The sequence below is a fragment of the Prionailurus viverrinus genome, chromosome E2 (assembly GCF_022837055.1).
Source record: "Prionailurus viverrinus isolate Anna chromosome E2, UM_Priviv_1.0, whole genome shotgun sequence".
Lineage (NCBI taxonomy): Eukaryota > Metazoa > Chordata > Mammalia > Carnivora > Felidae > Prionailurus > Prionailurus viverrinus.
The window spans coordinates 31244753-31265216 of NC_062575.1; the positions used below are offsets into that span (position 1 = coordinate 31244753).

Consider the following 20464-nt stretch of genomic DNA (forward strand, 5'->3'; position numbering starts at 1 on the left):
TGTAAAGCTTACACTTCGTGTGAGGAGGCAGGGGGGAGAAAAAAAAGAAAGAAAGAAAGAGTGTGTTTATTATCCCAATAAGATAACCTGCTAATTTATTTAGTAGGCAATTTTAGAGTACATTCGTTCACGGTGAAATCTCACTTTATCAGATTACGGGAACAATAACAACCGCAAATAAAATGCTCGTTTCAGCGCAGGGCTTTCCGGGGGGCTGCAGGGAGGCATCGCCGGCTCCCCGCCCCTCGGCCTTCTGCTGTCTCCCGGCCCAGGCCCGGAGTCAGTTATAGAGTTATCTCTCTCACACTTTGCAGATGATGCCTAACATCATGACAACAGAGAAGAGGAAAGGTCTCCGGACCTGCCTACCTACAACAAGTTTCTGTAAAGTAATGAATACAGACAGCTTGGGGACCATCCACCTGCGCTGCCTGCCTCTTCCTGCCTGCGAAGGGAAACCACCAGGGATTGGCAGAAGGTACTTGTCTGACAGGGCCAGGACAGCCTTCCTCCTCGGTGACAGCCCGGGCCTCCCCTCTTCAACTTGACCCACCCTAATTCCTTCACAATGCGGCAGCGAGGCAGCTGACAGGAGCAGCTGCGGTTCCTAAGCGAGATGGATGGAATTTTCCTAACTAGTTCCCCAAGTTACATTTTACCTTCAAGATAATTTATGAGCTGCTCTGGAGCCTTGAAGAGACAATATGCTTGCCATAAAATTAACTGTAACAGTCTTGTAGGTTATAATTAACACTGGGAGGGTAGCACCAACTGGACGAAACACATGGCATAATTGATGGTAAGACTGGAAATGAAGCAAGCTAACAAAATCATTACGGTGCGCGCTGCCTTAGCAAAACCTCTGCTTTCCGAGGGTTAATTACAATCGCCTTCCAGGGCCCATATTCCAGTAGGGGAAGAGGCCAGAGCTGGGCGGCAGGGGGGGGTGGGGGTGGGGGGGGGTGGTGGAGGCTGTGCCGGCAAGGCCCCGGGGCACCCGGACGGGCATGGAGGCCTGGAAGGAGAGACACATCCGAACCGAGAGCATCTGGCAGTGTGGGCTTCCTGGAGCTCGGGCTGAGCCCTACACAGGTCTGCCTGACAGACATGACTTCATTTTCTCAGTCAATAGCATCTTTTTCAGTGATGAAGAAGATATGGATGAGAAGAGACTCAGAACTTCCAGAATGCCCTTCAGGAGGCTCACGATATTTATTTAGAATACGACAGAACTAAAGCATTTCAACCTGACGGGGGCACGCCTTCACGAAAAATGAAGATGGGTCCGCTAAACCTGAAGGTTTATTGAACTAAAAAAGTACCCTGTCCAGAGGAAGAGTATGGAGAGAAAGCTAATCAGGAAAGTGTCAATCACTCCCATCTTGGAAAGTGACGCTCAACTGTTCCTTTCGGGCAGATACTAAACAGCCTGATCAATACCTGAAAACAGACTCTCCTAGGCACACTGGAATCATTCAGATCATTTCAACTAGTAATGTGAAGGGGACTGACCTATTTTTGTTTTGTGATCTGTTTTGTTTTTTGTCCTGGGACAAGATGCTGAAACTCATTCTGATCCACGATGCAACAGTGTCCCCTACAGGCCGCCGGAGCTGTGCCTTACCACCCCTCACCCCCCATTACTGCCTCAACCGAAAGCGGAGTGAAACTTTTATCTATAACCCGGAATATACATTACAGCGTAAATTTGTCAAACACACTGGGGACATCCCAAGATAGAATAAGAGCATGACTCTCCACGTGCGGTAAATGGTTTTCTAGGCATAAACACACCGTAGAACTGGTGAGCGACCCGTCGTACAGCAGATAAATGCTATCCGATCACCCAAAGGGAGCCCACTCAAATCAGCCTTGGCTAACCAACCCCGCCTCAAAATTACCCCACTTAGAGGATTTACAGATTCTTGAGGCTAGACTTTGATGTTCTCATCTGCGCCCCCTGATCCCTCCTTCTCAAAGATTGTAACCAGTATAAAAGAATGGCATAGCGATAAAGGTAATAACTCTCCTTGAAAAGGCTTACTTCATAAAGCGCGGGCTGCAAATTATTTCTTTAGAGAGAGCGAGGCACCCGCAACTAAAAAGTGCCGAACATGTTTAGCTACCGGAGGAAAGAAACCTTTACAAATGCACACCTGCTGTTCTCCACACTGGGAAGGATCCGGGAAGGGCTCGAAGCCCCATATGGGGAGACCCACTTCAAAGTGCCGAGTGCACCTAGTGGTGGCAAGGCCTTGTTGCGGCTCCCGTCTGCCACCTCCACTGTTAGCTGTGCTGCCTTGGGTAAGTTACTCTGTACCTCTCTGCCTCTAGCCTCTCATCTCGTAAAACATGAAAAATCCGAGCCCTTAGTGGGTTCTCAACAAATGTTAGCAGCTCTCTCTACTAGAATTAGCACAACTTCGCATTTCAAGGACAGTGGAGAGAGGGAGGGAGGTGAACTGAAGTCATCAGGGGGAACACCTCCCTTACCTGCAGCTGCCCCCGGGGGTCTCACTGATAGAACCGCGCCTTGTCCCTTGTCCATCGGGCCACCTGGATCACGCTGCTTCTCTTTTAGGTGAAGCTGCTGAGACACGGAGTGCCTGGCCCAGAGTTCATAGCTGGAGATAGGATGCAAGCTGGAGTTCAGGCCTCGGTCAGTTCTGTGTGACCGTGCTTAGAGCAGAGCCTGGCACGGGGCAAGATGCAGCTAGTGTTCATCCTCACACCGATTCAGCAATGTGGGGTCCCTACCACGAGGCTAGGATTTTACACGGGGGCTTGCTCTCAGAGGATGAATGTGGCTGGGCTCATACAGACTTTCCTGTCTTGATCTAAAGGTGATGGGTACTTTTTACTGAGCAGCTAATATGTTACAGATACTTGCTCAGGGTGTTTTACACGGAATCTGTCAATCAGCCCTATGAAATAAGCTCTGTTATGATCCCCTGTGCAAGTTACAAATGAGAAAATTGAGGTTCAGAGTGGTTACGTAACGTCTCTATAATTGCCTGGAGTTATGGACACGGATCCAAGACTCAAACAACCTGCTCAGGATCTACGCTCCCAACCTCTAGGCCACGTTACTGAAATTTGCTCTGAGAGAAACCCACACCACCCCCCGGCCCCCCACACCTTTATCATTGAGAACTAGATCTCTCTAGAAAGAGGCAGCCCAGATTTTCTCCCATGACCCATAACCACGTATAGATTTCTCGCCTATTTCCCACTCCTTCTGGAGACAAAGTGCTACCTACCCACTCGCGGCCAACACAATTTCACAACGGAGCGGTATTCCCCAGAATGGCTGGGCACACAAGTGAGAGTCGCACAAGAACACTGCCCCTCTCTTTCCACTTTCTTCGCCCAGGATCCTGACTTAAACTCCTTCACAGCACTTAGGATACTGCACCGCCTAATGTACTTCCCCTGGTCAAGTCTTACTCATCTCTATAATCCCAAGGCCTACGATAGAGTCTGGTAGCAGCCAGGCACTCGATAAATATTTGCTGAATCAATGTGTGACTGACAGCTTGCTCACACTAACTATAACCACCGTTTATTACGTGCCGGAGTCCATTAACACACACGCACTCCTCCAACACCTACCAGGCAGGGACGGCTTCCCTCTGAAGAGATATTTGTGGGTGTAACACAGCCTGCATTTGAGCCTTCGCAAAGTGAAGGCCTTTAAGGTGACACATCTTTTTGAAAAGTCCCTGGGAACCAGAGTGCAGACTGTCTAAGGAGAGAAATGAATGCTATGGTGTTCCTTAGAAACCGGTATCCCACGAACAGCTCACAAATGTGACTCGCCAGAACCGGAAGGGTAAGTTTTACAACAAGGGATCATTTTATGACAAAGATCCAGAAAAGGACGTTTTCGATCTTTCTCTCGACTGCAGGATCGTATTTTGGTTCTACTGAGTGTTGTTGAATACGCAGGATTATGGGAGTTACGGTACCTTTCCCCCAAGACATTTTCAGAGCTCCACTTAGGGAAGCAGTTCTGGTCTCTCCTTCCACTGAGAACACAAGCTCCAGGGGACAAACACTCACAACAGTGCTGTTCCCTGCTGCCTTTCCAGGACCCGGAACAGTGCCCGACAAAGAGCAAGCCCTATTTAATAAGTACTTGTTGAGTAAATAAATGAATCAATCGATGCTTTCTCGAAAAGTTTAAGAAGCACTGCCTGTAAGAAGTAAGTCAGCAACCGATCACGGTCAGGGTCCGCCAGGAGGAGAGCTCATACCGAAGCCTATGTGTTGATTTTACAAATAAAATGCGCAGAAGTCAATTGGCTTTTGTCTCCCATAAAACGGTTCAAATGATGACAGTAACAATGGTAATAACATCAACAACACTGGCCTCCTCAAGATAAGTTGCTGTATCTGGGAAAAAAGGTAACCCTATCTCTAGACGCATTTAATCCTCGCTCTAAATTTACACAATGCTTCAATTCCTACACATTTATGAGGAGGTTTTATGGAGTTACTGGGTTTTATGGAGCAATCGGGTTCAGATACACACAGGACATTCTTCTGCTAAGGGCCACGGAAAGCAGAGATTGCAATTATTAAAGAAGGGACAGATGCACTAGAAGGGAAAGGCATAGATGTCAGCTAGCAGGCTGGCGCCTCCCTGTTTCTCCCTGGAAGCTCCTTCGTTTATTCCACCCCAACCCTGCTGACCAAGTCAGCCGGTTGCAGGGGACGGCTACGGAACCGCAGATCCCACAACTTCTAGTTCCCGACGAACCCAGCCAGAAGCAGCAGCCCCCCTCCCTAACGCGAGCGACAGTGGCTGACACGTCCAAAGGACTCCGTCACGTGCCGGCTCAGAAGAGAATTATATCAGCCTCATCTCATAGCCCGTCTTCGGGGCCGGTGGCGCCACTTCTGGTGACCAGAGTTCCCGAGGGCGCCACACAAATTCTGGCCCAGATGTCAGGTCACCAAGGCTGATGCTGGTCACTGTGCGCTGATATCATTAAAGCCACATCAGGATATTAGCAGGCAGCCTGCGACTGACTGGAGCAGGTAAGATGCGAACGGGAAGCCGCGTTTAGACTCAGCTCCGCCCCTCCCGGCCTGAAAGCCATCCTCCCGTCCAGAGGAATGACTCTAGGGAGGCCTTTCCCCTCTCCCCCAGTCCTAGTTCACTTCCGGGCATGGCAAGGGATCAGGAATGGGTGCCTCAGGGATGAGACCGCGTCTTTTCGTCCTGATCCCAGCTCAATTCCATGGTGTTCACTTCTGGACTCCTCCTCAAGTGGCCGAATCAGCCTGTGCACAGAGTGTCCTTCCTCCCTCAGGACGGAAGCAGGGGGCAGGGTGCAGTCTTGGGGCTCCAATGCCAAAGAACCACATTAGCGGAGATCTCCTACATCCAACCTTAAGGTTTCCAACCTCTGGCGAGATCAGATGAATATGTACCCCACCGCCACCCCGAAAAAAAAAATCCCAACAGGCCAGCATCCCCGGTGGTCATCCCTCTTCAAAATTAGGAAGGAAGGCAAAGTACTTATAAATACAGGGATGGGTTGAGAGGAAAGCTATTCTATTCAGCCAGCCACCGAACAGATCTGAATGCCAGGCGACAGGGTCCCTGCTCGCATAGGGCATGGTTCTCATGGAGGAGACAGCTTAATGTTACGGTGATCCGGGCGGCAGGTTTTACAGCTGGTGAACAGGCAGATCCCCTGCCCTCATGAAGTTCACATTCCGGCAGCAGACACAAAATGTAAACACAGAGTCAAGTAATTATATGGTACATGTCAGGTGATTCCTTTCCATAAGCTTCCCCCAGACTGGACGTGGCCTTGCAGCAGAGTCCATGGCTAAGTCATCTTCCAGGATCCCGCGACGAAAGAAGGAAAATCTGCACGCGATGGTGTTCCTACTAACCTGCCCTCCCCCGCATGAAGCTATCCATTATTTCAAAACTGAAACTCCACGGGACTCCTCTTAGTATTTCCCACGGCACTTCGCAGAGTTATTTGCACATAACAAACATTCAGTAAATAAGAGTTCGTTGCTAAACTGGACTGGGCCAGCTTGTTGGTTCTGCATATAATCCAGGCCCGCCAGGAGGCAAAAGCAGAGACCACATATCCACGGAGAAAACCTTAACGTGCTAGTCTTAGGACTAGCGCTGGTCCCCAGAAGTAATTGACACAAACTAGTTTATTTGTTGCACCCAGATCAGAGCTCTGAAGCTGACTGGCTTAGAAAAGGTTAGAACTACTAGATCTTGGAGCCCTAAGAAGATGTCCAGAGTGGATCCGTCCTGGAGGTGGGTGGTGATGGTGACAGTTACGGCGAATGGAAGGCGGTCAACAGTAAGATGGTTCTCTTGTCCAGAAAAAGGGCTAACTTGGCAATAGCATGAGCTGGCGAAGCCCAATACAGGGAAGACATGTATAGAGAGCCATCTCGGTCCAGAGAGCTCATTTTAACTGGGAGGAACTGGTTCTAAAAGCTTTTCTAAGAAAGTGCCAAAAACATTTTTAAAACTGCTCTCAGCACCGTCTTAAGGCTCCTTGGACCCAAATGAAGTCGTCTACTGTGGGACCACGGAAAGTCCTGTTTGAGCCCAGAATGGAGGCGCTCTAAGGGGACAGAGCTTCTAGTTCATCAGGTTACATTCCTACCCGGTGTGCAATGCTCAGCGAAGCTGTAAGGAAAGAAATGTAAGAGAATGGGCTAAGGACTAGGTAGGGGATCTCCCAAAACACAGAAGCTGGGCCACAGGCAGATAAACAAAGCCCTACCCACGGGAATGGGGAAATAGACACAAGTGTATTCTCATGCCAGCTTCACAGTGGCACTCCATTCCTGCAATAAGCCAAATACCCCTCATGGGCTCGTGAGTTCTCTCCCATTTGAGGGGGGTAAGTGCTTAAGTCAGCCATGAGTTTAAATCTCCTAATAAAAACCTAATGGTCTTAAGCACATGAAAAGATGTTCTGCATCATGCATCATCAGGGAAATGCAAATCAAAACCACGACCACAGCACCAGGATATCTATAATATAAAAAAAAAAAAAAAAGGAAAAGAAATGTTGGTGAGGTTGTGGAAAAGCCACAGGAATATACAATGATGCAGCAGATGTGGAAACCAGTCTGGCAACTCCCCAAAAAGTCAAACACAGAGTTACTGTACAACTTGGCCGTGCTATTCCTGGATTTACACTCAATGGAACACTCAGTGGAACAGAAAAGATGCCACTCAAAAACCTGCACACAAATGTACACAGCAGTGTTATTCAGAGCTGCCAAGCAGTGTGGAAACAACCCAAGTGTCCACCAACCAATGAATGGAAAGACAAAATGGGGTCTCTCCATGCGGTGGAATATTACTTGGCAATAAACAGGAACAGGTACTGATATGGTACAACACGGAGCAACTTTGAAAGCATTATGCTAAGTGAAAGAAGCCAGATACGAAAGGCCACATATTGTAGGACTCCATTGACACGAAATGTCGGCAACAGGCAAATCCACAGAGACAGAGAGTAGGTTAATGATTGCCGGGGACTTCGGGGAGAAGGGGGAATTGAGAGTGGCTGTTAACAGGCCCAGGGGTTCATTCATAATGGAAATGCTCTGGAATTGGATAATGGTGATGGCTGCACAATCTTGTGACTATGCTAAAAAAAAAAAAAAAAAACAAACCCCAAAAACCCCCACCTAATTGTACACTTCAAAATGATTAATTTTACGTTCACGTGAAATTTTATATTCTGTGAATTATATCTCAGTTGGAAAAAAAACCCAAAACCCTAATGGCCTGGCTCTCGTCTTATGTTTTGTCTTTGCATCTTACTCAGCAAAAATTTAAAGGCACTGTTTCAAAGTCAGGGAGCACAGTTAATTCTACAAGTGTTCCTCACCTCCCTGTGTTAGCCTTCACCTAGCTCTTGGCTTACTATGAATCCCCACAGACAGACAGACACGGTCGAGTCAAACCTAAGATGGGACACACTGATTTGGATAATGTTTAGAAGCTTTGGGTTTCTATTTTCAATATAATTATTGTCTGGGTGAGACTTGTATATGTAGGCCGTGTCGTTCAACATAAGAGGAGTTTTCTCAACAGTACAGCGATTCTAGTCTTCAAAGACATCTACCGTGAAATACTCTCCTGAGTGGGTCAGAGCCGACTTGCCCCTCCGTTGTGGTATCGACGGCTCCACTGCCATCTTTTTCACGGCCCCTTTCTGGGAACCTGCTAGAACCTCATCCCCGGGTCCATTCTTAAACTGGCTGCCGAACACGTTCCCTCCTGCACAGCAGCTCAGGCAATATTCTGTGCACGGCAGGTATACAAAACATACAAAAATGAAGACGAAATAAATTCATTCTTTTTTCAGAACACAGAGTCACAGGCTGGGTCCGCTGTCTCCGTGAACGAGAGCACGGAGCTTTGTGCACCCCAACGTCACTGGCCGGAAACCGGGACATTCTATGTTCACAGGGAGTTGGGAGACAGGTTTAAGTAGATTATTCTTATCAATTCACAGTAAGAGAACATACGTGTGACACGCCCATTATTGGCAATAATTAGCATCGCTCTGATGGTTCTTAGAAAGAGGAATCAAGAAAGGAACATACCTATCTACTCAATTAACGTTATGCGCTTTCCGCTTCCTTTTACAGAAAAAAACAAACAAAACAAAACCTGCAAAGTTGTGGTAGCAACAAAACAGTGTCAGAGAGCCACAGGTATATTCAGCATCCAAAAATGCGTAACATTCAGTGGCCAGAGGCTGAAGTGGATCACAATTTTTTTTTTTTTCAAGGACGTTTGCTCTAACACCTGATTTACGCACGTCCTCTCACCTGAGCAAGCAAGCTGAAATAAAATATCTGATTCTCATTCCGACATGTTCAAGGCAAAGGAAGCCCATTCCTTTCCTTCAGCGGACTTACAGATAATTACTCCACAGTAAGCACGCCCTCAAAATTCTCACCAGTCTAGGAAAGGCGCTGGGGATTTGCGGAACATAAACAAAGGCACCGATTTTTTGCTATATTTTATTTAGAAAAACAAGCCGGGCACACGGACACGGAACTGTACCTTTTCTTCAGCGCACTTTTCAAATGATAATTTCTTCCACTGTCACCATTAAATCTTAATTCATTCCAGCTCCTTGCATGGGTCATTGAGTCTATATGTACTGCTGTTATTTTAAAATGTTTCCCCTTGGTAGGGAAAGAGGGGGAGAAAAGATGTTGAGAGCCAGATGGGCCCCTTCACAGTTCATTTATCAAACCTAATACGCGGGGCTCCACCCTCCCCTCACTCACTATTGCGGTTAAACTTCCATATAATTTGGTAATCATTTTCATTATCAGAGAGTGACCCGAAAGCAGCCTATCCTGGGACGCCCAGTCCCTGCAGCTGCTCTTTTCCTGCCTTTTCCTACAGTAGACCCTAAGAACCTCAGAGTTTATTAGCTGCAGACCGACCTTTGGGCTGCGGAGGTCAAGAAGGGGTCAGATCAGAGGGCTTGCCCAGTTCTTTAAAAGCTATAACAAGCTGTCCATCAGGCAGAGTGGACTGTATAAACAAAGCCAAATCTTCAGAAATTCTGTACCGCTTCTGTTAACACTTACCCTGCATTCACACAGCTTCTCCTGATGTACTTTGGATCATTCAGCTCGGGGGAAGTGAGCAGACAGCCCTAATAAGCCTATTTGGAGAGGGTTGTTTATGGGATTACCGAGCTTCGGGAAGGAAACCCGCAGCATTCAGATGTGCCTCTGGAATCGCAGGGTTGTATGACACTGTGACAAACTCGGTTACCCCGAGTCATGCAGAATTGACACTTTTCCTCAAAAAGCTAAATCACGGGGAACATATGCTTTCAGTTTAAGAGACTTCAGGGAGTCCCAAACAATGGCTCGGCTCCTGGCCGGGGAGAGATACAAATATTTTAAAACCTAGTTACAAGTTCTGCTTAAAAATATTCTTCCTAATATCGTTATTGCAAAGGAACCAGCGGAAGGCGGGGGCAGGGAAGGGGGGCGGAGGGGGGGCGCGGCGGCGAAGGGGGGGGAACCTTTATTACAATAGACTTCTAAACTCATTGCCAGCTGTAGCATCGTCGCCGATCTACATTTCTTGGAAGTTGTACTATTCATCACGCATTCTCTAACGTGCAATATAAGGTAATTAGAGTCATCTGTATTTAACTTTCGGAGGAAAAAATTTCTATTATCTAATCTCACTGATCCCCTGATAGCTTTGATGAAAGCAAAATACGGTAACCTATTGCCTGGCCTTTGGCGAGCGCTAATTCTTTTCTGTCAAAGTGCATTTTTCCTCGTGTAATTCCAAAGTACACAATGGGCCGATGTCTACGACCCAGCCGGCTCGGTTAGCATGGCAGTGGATGCTCTGTGACTTTCACCATCACCGGCCTGATGGCGACTCAGGGCAGTGCCCGATTCCAGACGGCCAGAGGAAGCTTTGATGAGGAAAAGAGAGGCGTATGGTAACAGTCTGTTTATACAGATCATATGGATGAGTCTTTTAGATAGGTCACTGGGATGGGAAACATCAAATGGGGGCGGAGAAGGGGTGGGGGGGGAAGGATTATGGTTATTTAATACTCTGAAGACACTTTTCCTTCTGAGCTCTCAAGACGTGACCCTCTTGAAATTTTCTTTCAGGTGTTTAGTTTGAAGGAGGTCTGCACAGTGTCAGCCACTAAGCTCTTTCTTTTCTCCTCCCCTACCACAAAGGACTTGAGAATTTTTGTTTCAGATGCTAGACTACATCAACTTCAACACTGGCTCCAGCTCCTGATTAAACTGTTAGCAGTAAGGGCCAGAAATGCTGAAACCAGACTCCTCTTAAACAGGCCATCTTGGCCTTGTTGTCTGATGATTTGGTGTACTAGGAAATTATTGTTAACAAACCGAATGCACTCAGCAGAAGACATCCAGCCTCAACATTTGGTCTCTGAGCTGTGCTGTCTTTGGAGGGATGGGGGGTGGGTGTGTGTGGGGGGAGAGAGGTTACAGGGAAATTCTTTCTTTCTTTTGCTTGCCTTCCTTCCTTCCTTCCTTCCTTCCTTCCTTCCTTCGTTCTTTCCTTCCTTCCTTCCCTTTCTTTCCTTCTTTCTTTCTTTCTTTCTCTTCTCTTTTTTCTTTTCTTTTCTTTCTTTCCTATTCAGTAAGAATCACCAGGGAGGGGGGAAATGTATATAAGGCTAAGCAGGGAAACACAGCTCAGATGTCCCTGCATGGATATTTCAGTATTTAATAAAATATGCATACTTTAATGAATATATGTGCTTAAAGTGGAGTACAAGCAGAGTTAAATTGGAGATCATTTAATTACTGTTGCTGAAACTGTCGTTTACTCTTATCAGACCATACTACAAAAGAGAGGGGAGAGGGAGAATAACAGGGCGAATTTTAAAATTACTGTTTTAGCGCAAGTGTGAATTTAGAGATCATGCACGTACTTGGGGAACGGCTTTCCAACAGCTGAGATGGACAGTTCATGGTCTTTACTGTCTCCTTTCTTGGAAAGTGCTCATCTGCAGCGTTGTTCAGACAAACCTATTTTTACGATAACCGCTACTAGTAAAGCCATAAATTATTACAAATTCTGTTGCATGGACTCCTTTGGAGAACTCCCAGGCACATAGGATTTTTCAGTATCAAATAAGACTCCGAGACAAAAATACAGCATGATCTCCCGGATTCCTCTCTCTATTGCTGAGAGACAGACGGTAAGCCAACCATTTTTACCAACTGCAGATCTAAAAGGGTAACCCTGACATTTGGGGAACTGGTTCCAGCCTTCCACCCATCAAGTCTTTTTCAAAGAAGAGCAGGATAGTAGAGTCTGTAGTATGCAAGCATCAATTCTGTAAAAACTGATAATGTGTAGGAACTTTCTCCTGGTAACTGCTTTCTAACCCAAAGGTAGGTCCACGGGCAAAGAAAGTAGGTTGAAGCCACCACAATTCCTACTTGGCCAATTCTAAAACTGGGGTTGATAAACAGACCACTTTCAAGCGATCTGCCTCTCACGAAGAGATGTGAGAGCACTGTGTGAATTTCCCAGTGCTAAATCACAATGTTGGTCTTTTAGACTGTTGATTAAAAGGGTGCTTCTATTCAGCAGCAGGGACTTCTATTATATTCTGCTCAAGATGCAAACATTTATGCTAAATGTTGCACTCAGGGATAAATGATATATACCTACAGATGACATCATGGCTCATAACCAATTAATGTAGGTACCATGTGTGGGAGAGCTAACTTTGGCTGAAAGCATCTGCACCTTGCTTATGGTTCATGGCTCCCCAAATGGCAGGGATGAGGCCAGTGGTAGAAGGAAGGGCTTAGCCAAACACAGCTCTTGGTGTTCAGGGACCACAAATCCCATTTCAGAAGCAGAACTGACCTGGCATGCCACTCCCTCCTCAGATTCTGGCGGGTGGTGAGCGAGGCAAGAATGGCAGTCAAGATTTCATTCCTTTGTTCCACGGGGACCCCCTCTCTTCTAACTTCACGAAGCACAGCATTTGTCTAGAAGAAATGGTCCAAAAAAGAGGAAAAGTGAAAAATTAATAATAAAAAAAAAGCCCATAAGCAAATAAGGACAGTAAATCAATGGCTTTTTTATTACAGTCCCCCTGCTAACAAATCAATACAGTAAATGATGGTCAAAAATGGCCAGCGTATATTTTGTATTTAATCAATGTACCAAGCACATAAGGTAAACTCCAAAAGCCCCATTGCCTTAAGTAACACATTGAGATACCGTGTGTTCTCACTCAATTTCCTCAGTGCACCAAAGGTCTTTTTCCTGGGAACGGCCTCCCATGAGCTATTATTAGAAATGATTTTCACGTACACTTCACTGTGAGTTGTTTGTTTTGCCTTTTAAAAAAGAGCAGTCTCTGACTTTCGCTCTCTGTTTCCTGCCACCCAGCTGAGGATTTCTGCACTGCCACTCGTATTTGAATCATTAATTTCTATTTCCAGCCATGCCAGCAAATTTTTCTTTTCTTTTCTTTTCTTTTTTTTCTGGTTCACTCGTTTTCCTTGCTTGCTGCAAATCAAGATCTTGCAAAGAAAGAAACAATAAAAGCACAAAAATCAAATTCATTCTCGATGAATCTTTCCAGCTTTAAAAATCCACTACATGTTTCAAATACCGTGTACAGGGATTCTTGGGCACAGCAGACTTATAATTTGAGGAAGAATCGTTTATTCTACAGTCATGGCTATGGCCCTTAAAAGAAATTAGGCTCACAGGTGAGTAGAAAAACACTCAAGCCTCTACCTAGTGTTAGAAATGTTGGGTGTTGCTTTTGGAAATAGTTGAAGTCCAGGGCTCCTGGGTGGCTCAGTCAGTTGAGCATCTGACTTTGGCTCAGGTCATGATCTCATGGTTTGTGGGTTTGAGCCCTGCGTCGGGCTCTGTGCTGATAGCTCGGAGCCTGGAGCCTGCTTCGGATTCAGTGTCTCCCTCTCTCTCTGCACCCCCCCTTCCCACTCATGCTCTGCTTCTCTCTCAAAAATAAACATTAAAAAAAAAATTTAAAAACATAAAAGAAATATTTGAAGCCTTGGCACATCACTCTAAGAAGGGGCATTACATCAAAACTCCAATTTGAAAGTGTTGCTTCAATTTGATCTACAACTCACTCTTGTATGCCGGTTTTATATGCGTGTATTTTAAACATGCAAACTCATGTAACATTATAGAAAACAATTAAGAAAACAAAAGAGTATTCTACTGGCACCTGAAATTTGAGTGAGCGAATGCCTGGTGAGTTTTAATGAGAGAATTTTTCATCACACGTAGTTATCTTCACGTAACTGGAGTCGAAATCTTGAGAATTTATAAATGTTTTTCATTTAAAGTTAGTGTGGCTTCTTTGGAGATGTTGTAACCAAAGCAACTGCTAAAAGGAATGAGACTATGACCTTCTTTGTACTAGTCTCTCCGTGCATACTCCTTATCTAACTGATGCCAATGCCTTCATTTACTTAGAAAGCATGCTCACGGTTTTGTCCTGTAACTTGAAATACCACTTCCTTGCTCGTCTACAGCGATTCACAGCGTGTACTGAATGCCTTCTGACAACCTTGAGAAGAGGTGTAGTGAACATTTGTTGTGTGGTTGCCTTCTCTCCAGGCCCGGTCCCCCTCTTCCTGTGACAACACAAATCTTCTCTTGGGGGAGTCTTGTATTGCATGCAGTCTTAGAGGGACTTGCCAGTGAAAGTGTCCCACTCTCTCCCACGAAGGATGTGGCCCAGGCCAACCTGGTTCGCTTTTCCGGGACTTCAGACACTTAAGAAGGAGGACAAAGAGAGGGGAAAAATTTGGAGGCGGTTTATCAATTGCCTTAGTTCCTACCACCCATGGTCCTCGAAGTATTCCTGGTTTCCTGAACTTTCTGAGTAGAGATCATTCTTCTTCTTTTGAGACCTTGAGTTATCCACTCTCCTTTCAACCAAGTTCCATTTTGCTCAAATTCGCCAGAATCCGTTTCTGTTGCTTACAATCAAAAAGCCTCACGGATACACACAGATAGGACAGGAGCGAGTAACTCCACTGTTAAAGGATCCAAGATCACGTGACTAGCCCTCGCCACGAAAACGACCCTGATCTCGGCCTCCTGGGTCCAGAGTTACATCTACAACATCAGATGCTATACCCAGTTGGAAACTCTGTGAGCGTTGAGGGCAATGACAATTTCAGCCTTCGGGCACAGGGAGAAATGCTCATTTTTACTAGGCGCTTCCCCTACATGAAGCCCAGGCTCCAAGTGGCTAAAGCAGGAGCTGCAAAGTCAAATACCTACCAGAGCCAGAGAGGTAACGTGAATGAATTAAACAAGATTACCTGACGAGAGCATATGCTCTGTGCAAAAGGGCAGTCCCTTTTCAGCAACAGCCAACTCGCCCATTCAGAGAGGCTGTTGCCGTGGTGCCAGACGCAGGAATTTTCAAAATGAGAAATCTGTTTTGATTTTTTTTTAATGTGAAAGCTTCTGATTTTTAAGTGTTGGAAACTTTTTTTTTTTAACTATTTATTTATTTATTTATTTTTATTAAATCTTTTTTTAATGTTTGTTTATTTTTGAGAGAGAGAGAGAGAAACAGAGCACGAACGGGGAAGAGGCAGAGAGAAAAAGGGAGACGTAGACTCCGAAGCAGGCTCCAGGCTCTGAGCTGTCAGCACAGAGCCCGACGTGGGGCTCGAAGTCACGAACTGCGTGATCATGACCTGAGCCAAAGTCGGACGCTCAACTGACTGAGCCACCCAGGCGTCCCCTTTCTTTTGACTTTTTAAATGCCGTGTGGCCAAACAAGAAACGCCAACAGCTGTATGGAACTCAGCTGCTAATTTGTGACCTCTGATGTAAAAGATGTCTAATTTCAGAGAGGTCCTGGCATCGGTGGGTATTCTGACAACAGCATTCCTTCTTGGTTGTGCTGCCCCATCTCATGTACTTAAAGTTGGAAGGAACCTCAAGGCGTCCCCAAGCTTATCATTATGTCTGCAGATCCATGTTATTTTACCAAAGTAATAAGCAAAATGTTTCAAACAGAAGACAAGGTACACATCTAACTTGACTCCAAAGACGTAAATAAAATAAAATTAATCTTCTATGTGACTGCATTCAAATAACTTTTTTAAAAAGTCTCTTCTTTGCCTTTTGTGTCATTTAAATTTTATCCAGAAGGGCGCCTGGGTGGCGCAGTCGGTTAAGCGTCCGACTTCAGCCAGGTCACGATCTCGCGGTCCGTGAGTTCGAGCCCCGCGTCAGGCTCTGGGCTGATGGCTCAGAGCCTGGAGCCTGCTTCCGATTCTGTGTCTCCCTCTCTCTCTGCCCCTCCCCCGTTCATGCTGTCTCTCTCTGTCTTAAAAATAAATAAACGTTGAAAAAAAATTAAAAAAAAAAATTTTATCCAGAAGCCCTTGTTTTCCCTGATCAGCCTCTAAGAGGCGAAAGGAGGAAGGATTTAAGAAAATAAGTTTCACGGGGGCTGGACCCTGTCGTTTACTTCACTACCTCACCCCAGTGCTTGTCTAATGATTTTTAATAAATATTTGTCAAGTCGGGAAATAAAGAAGGAGCTTGAAAACAAGTACTGCAAAAACAAAGAGCGGGAGAAGGTTGTCTTTTAAGGCTTTACTATTAAATAAACTTATAAACTCATCAAATAAATTAAGAGACAGTTAAGTGCTTTACCAAGGAGCTCTCTTCACTTGACCAAAGGATTCACTTCAAGGTCTATTTAAATAAATAGCACCCCCCCCTGTGTAGAGTCTCCCCCAAATTCAGCCATCCTAGCACAGTCCCATGATTCTTGCCACATTTGAGTGTAAGGTACACAATATTTGGTATTTTTATTTCCAAGGACCCGTACTTTAAAGTACAAAATAAATTCGCTTCAAAAGAAAAATGGAAAACCTGTGGTACTCTGCATCAATGAAGAGATACCCATAAAAAGAACATACTAAAAACAAAGCCACATGTCGATTTCATTCTAGATAGAAGTTGCTTTGCTGAAGGCTCTGAGAAGGAAGCCTGCTGTGCCGTAAATGACGTCATTAACGAGTGAATGTTAACGATGTGGAGACCGCCTGACCCAAAGACGTGGACTGAAAAGGAGCTGAAGAGGGAGTCCACTTTCTCCCAGTGCAGTCCCCACTATGTGCAGAGTCCTGGAGCGCCCCCTAGTGTCCCCTCCCCCAGAAACACCCACGGTCCACATCCCAAGCTCTGGATGCACCACCCTGCTACAATGGTTTTCCAACACTCCACAGACAGATCTCTGTTCTCCCCAAATGTATTTTTCCATGGAACTCAATACATAAAGCAAAACTGGATCAGTGGAAGACCTAGAAGCCCTCCCTTTGTCATGGGGCATCTCTTCAAAACCCCAAGGAACTGTGAAACACGATTTGCCAACGTCAACCCCAGAGCATTTAAAACAGCATTCAAGTTTTTAAAAGTTTATACACTGCTAGTGGGAATGCAAAACACTGCCATTCTGGTACAGGCTGTGGTACATCCATACAGTGGAATACTGCTCCGCAGTAAAAAAGGACAACCAACCGACAGATGCAGCCACTTGTCTGAATCTCAAAGTCATTTTACTGAGTGCAAGAGGCCAGTCTCCAAAGATTCAACACTGAGTGACTCCATTTATTTAACTTTCTGGAAAAGGCACATTACAAGGACAGAGAACAAATTAGTGGTTGCCAAGGATTAGGATGGGGGAGAGTTGGTTACAAAGCGGCAGCCTAAGGCAGTTTTGGAGATGAGGGAGCTATTCTGTATCCCGACTGGTGGTGGTTACATGAGTTCATACGTACATTAAAACTCACAGACCTGCATAGCCCCCAAAGTCGGTTTTATCATATGAAAAGCTTATAAAATTTAATTGTCAAAATTCATTTCATTTTCATCATCATTTGGGGACAAGAAAGAACGTAGTTAACAAGTGTCATATAAATACATCTGAGTAGGGGCACCTGGGTGGCGCAGTCGGTTAAGCGTCCGACTTCAGCCAGGTCACGATCTCGCGGTCCGTGAGTTCGAGCCCCGCGTCAGACTCTGGGCTGATGGCTCAGAGCCTGGAGCCTGTTTCCGATTCTGTGTCTCCCTCTCTCTCTGCCCCTCCCCCGTTCATGCTCTGTCTCTCTCTGTCCCAAAAATAAATAAACATTGAAAAAAAAAATACATCTGAGTAAGCAGTTAGTAAAAATATAAAGAAATAGAGCTAGACTACGAACCAGATTCTGTTACAAAAAAAAAAAAAAATCTTCCCAAGATATTGGAAAAGGATGGGAGAATTTAGATAGAGCATTCGGACCCCAAAATACAGCATTTCATAAAATCTGGAGTGAAAAGGATTCATTGCATAAAAGTTAATTTCAGAGTGCCAAAGAGCATTCTTTTGACAAGAATTAACAGTGATATTTTTCTCCTTATACTTAGTGTTGGCTCCTCAAGGGTTGACTTTATGCAGGAAACGTTAATAGCCCATTTTCCCGTCCGTAGTAACACGGCGCTCTCTTCAAACAAGTACCGATTTTTAAATAGTCTCCTATTACCAAAAACACAGTCGCCCTCCCCTCTCCTCAAAATAGAGGGCAAGCAAACCACAGGTTTAGAAATCATGCTCTGGGGGGGCTGAATTTCATTTCATTAGCAACTCTCTTTCAACGGAAATTGATGGACATGCTGGCCTATCAGAAAAAGACGAAGAATATTCTTAAGGCTGCCAGCTGTTCAAATCCTAGCTGTGGGCCTCCCCACCCCCACCCCGGCTGCCAACCGGAGATGACATCAGGACTTCTCCACGGCTTCTTGTGCGGAGGAGGTGCCCAGGATATATGCCACGATGATGGGTTTTGTTTAGAGCTCACGAATCAAACTCGTGCTAGGTTGTGCTGTGTTAACAACAACATTCCTGAAAGAGTCTACGACCGAAAATGAAAATCTTGCAAAGGAAATCAGGCAACCACCGAGCAATCGCGACCACAAGAAGACTCTACCCGGGGCCCGAGGCATACCGTTTCGAATCTCCCTAGGGGTAGAGAATCTCTACCCTCTGATCGTGGGTTTTACTTTTAGACTCAGTCCAGGTTCTACGTGACACCTTTCTCTTCTTAGGCCACCACCCATTACGTGTCCTGATCTTGTTTTGACTCCTATGTGGGTTCCTCACTGTGGGACCCTCAAGACACTCAACTGTTGCCCGCCCAGGGAAAGACCCTCAGTTCTCGTCCCATGTCTTCTGTTTGCTTTCTCTGCGGGTGATCTCCCCTCCAGGGGCTTTAAGGTTCTGCTGTAGACTGATGACTTCAAGCAGACCTCTCCGCTGGGCTCTAGCCCCATATAGCCCATGACCGCCTATCTCTCCTTGAAGATACACTTCAAACATGGAGTCTCAGCCTCAACTTGTCCACATGTGAGGTATTTTTGCTTGCTCCTGTATTTCCTGAGAATGGTGAATGACATCACCATCAACTCAGTCGCCCAACCCAGATGGCTAGGGCTCATCCTATTCTCCCCTCCCCCCCCTTCCTTTCCATAAAAAATCCTGGCATTCCTCTCTTTTCAATATGGCTCAGACTTCTCTCTTCCCCACTGCTGCAGGCTGAGTTCAGGCCCATCTCTCGTCTGGACCATACCATGGCATCCACGTCAATCGCCCCCTCATGAATCTTCCTCCTACTAGGGGGCTATCTCAGGGTCAAAGGAAACAAGGAGCTTCAGCCTCCAAACCCTCACCTAAACCAGAGCGGCTCTGTTCACATATGCTTCGCTTATTGGCATGTGAGAGATCAAAAAGCTTACATTTCTTAGAAGCCCGAATTCTTGACCTGACCAAAACAACAAAAACAAAACAGCACCCCCTCTCAACATAGATCCTGGTCACTTCTCAAATTTTATCTCCAGCCATCTTCCGTTCCATTAAAAAAATTTTAACGTTTATTCATTTTTTGAGAGACAGAGAGAGACACAGCATGAGGGGGGGAGGGGCGGAGAGAGAGGGAGACACCCAAATCCGAAGCAGGCTCCAGGCTCTGAGCTGTCAGCACAGAGCCCCACACGGGGCTCGAACCCACAAACCACGAGATCATGGCCTGAGCCGAAGTCGGACACTTAACCGAACTGAGCCACCCAGGTGCCCCTCTTCCATTCCATTTAAAACTAATTTCAGTTCCCTGAAAATATGTGGCTGTTCCACGCTGTGTATTTACTTGTTGCACAACTGACCGGTAACTACTGATTCTTCACGAAACACCCTCGGATAGCACCTCCTCTGTGAAGTTTTCCATGAACCACAACCTTCCACCAAATGACAGAGGGCTGATCACCCCGGCTTCCGTGCCACTCCCGAACATCTCGCAAACTATGTTATGCTCCACTGTATTCACCTATTGATTAGAGGTTTCCTCCTCCAGAGCATGGGCTCTGTTAGAGCGGGGAGGGTCCACACCCATCTCTTCTCAATACCCTCCAACGTGCCTCCTTTGGCACTATGTCATGAAAACAGACTCCCCATAGAGGCCTGCTGAATAAATGAAACCAAATGACATGCCGGAGCATGTCTGGGAAAGAAGATGAACAATCAAGCCACAGAGTGCTATTCGAGCTCAAGAGCGATCTGGGAAACGTGGTCTGGTTTGACGCAAACTACACCTGGTGCGAATTCTAAGAAAAGAGTGGCAAAAACTGCTTTTAAACAACAGCATCAAGAAAAATACGCATGTGCGATCCCTAGGTGCCTCCGTGGAAGGGCCATGCGTCTCTGGCAGGATGTATCTAAAAGTGCAGAGCTTTGTTACGCCACGATCACGTGTAATCTTTGCATACCCTCCTAAGAAGCCAAAGGGAGGAGTCTCACTTTCTCCGTTTCAATAGCAAAAATTACTTGGGACTCCGGCAACCCAC

General features: G+C 46.0%; 1 protein-coding gene across 2 annotated transcripts in view; it reads right to left on the reverse strand.

The window, feature by feature from the left end:
* The window catches only part of FTO (FTO alpha-ketoglutarate dependent dioxygenase), a 435167-nt gene that overhangs the window by 190480 nt on the left and 224223 nt on the right, over positions 1-20464 (reverse strand). For both annotated transcript variants that reach the window (XM_047835973.1, XM_047835971.1), the window contains exon 8: positions 12434-12558. In XM_047835973.1, coding sequence (XP_047691929.1) covers positions 12434-12558 — 125 coding nt within the window. The remainder of the gene's footprint in view (positions 1-12433; positions 12559-20464) is intronic.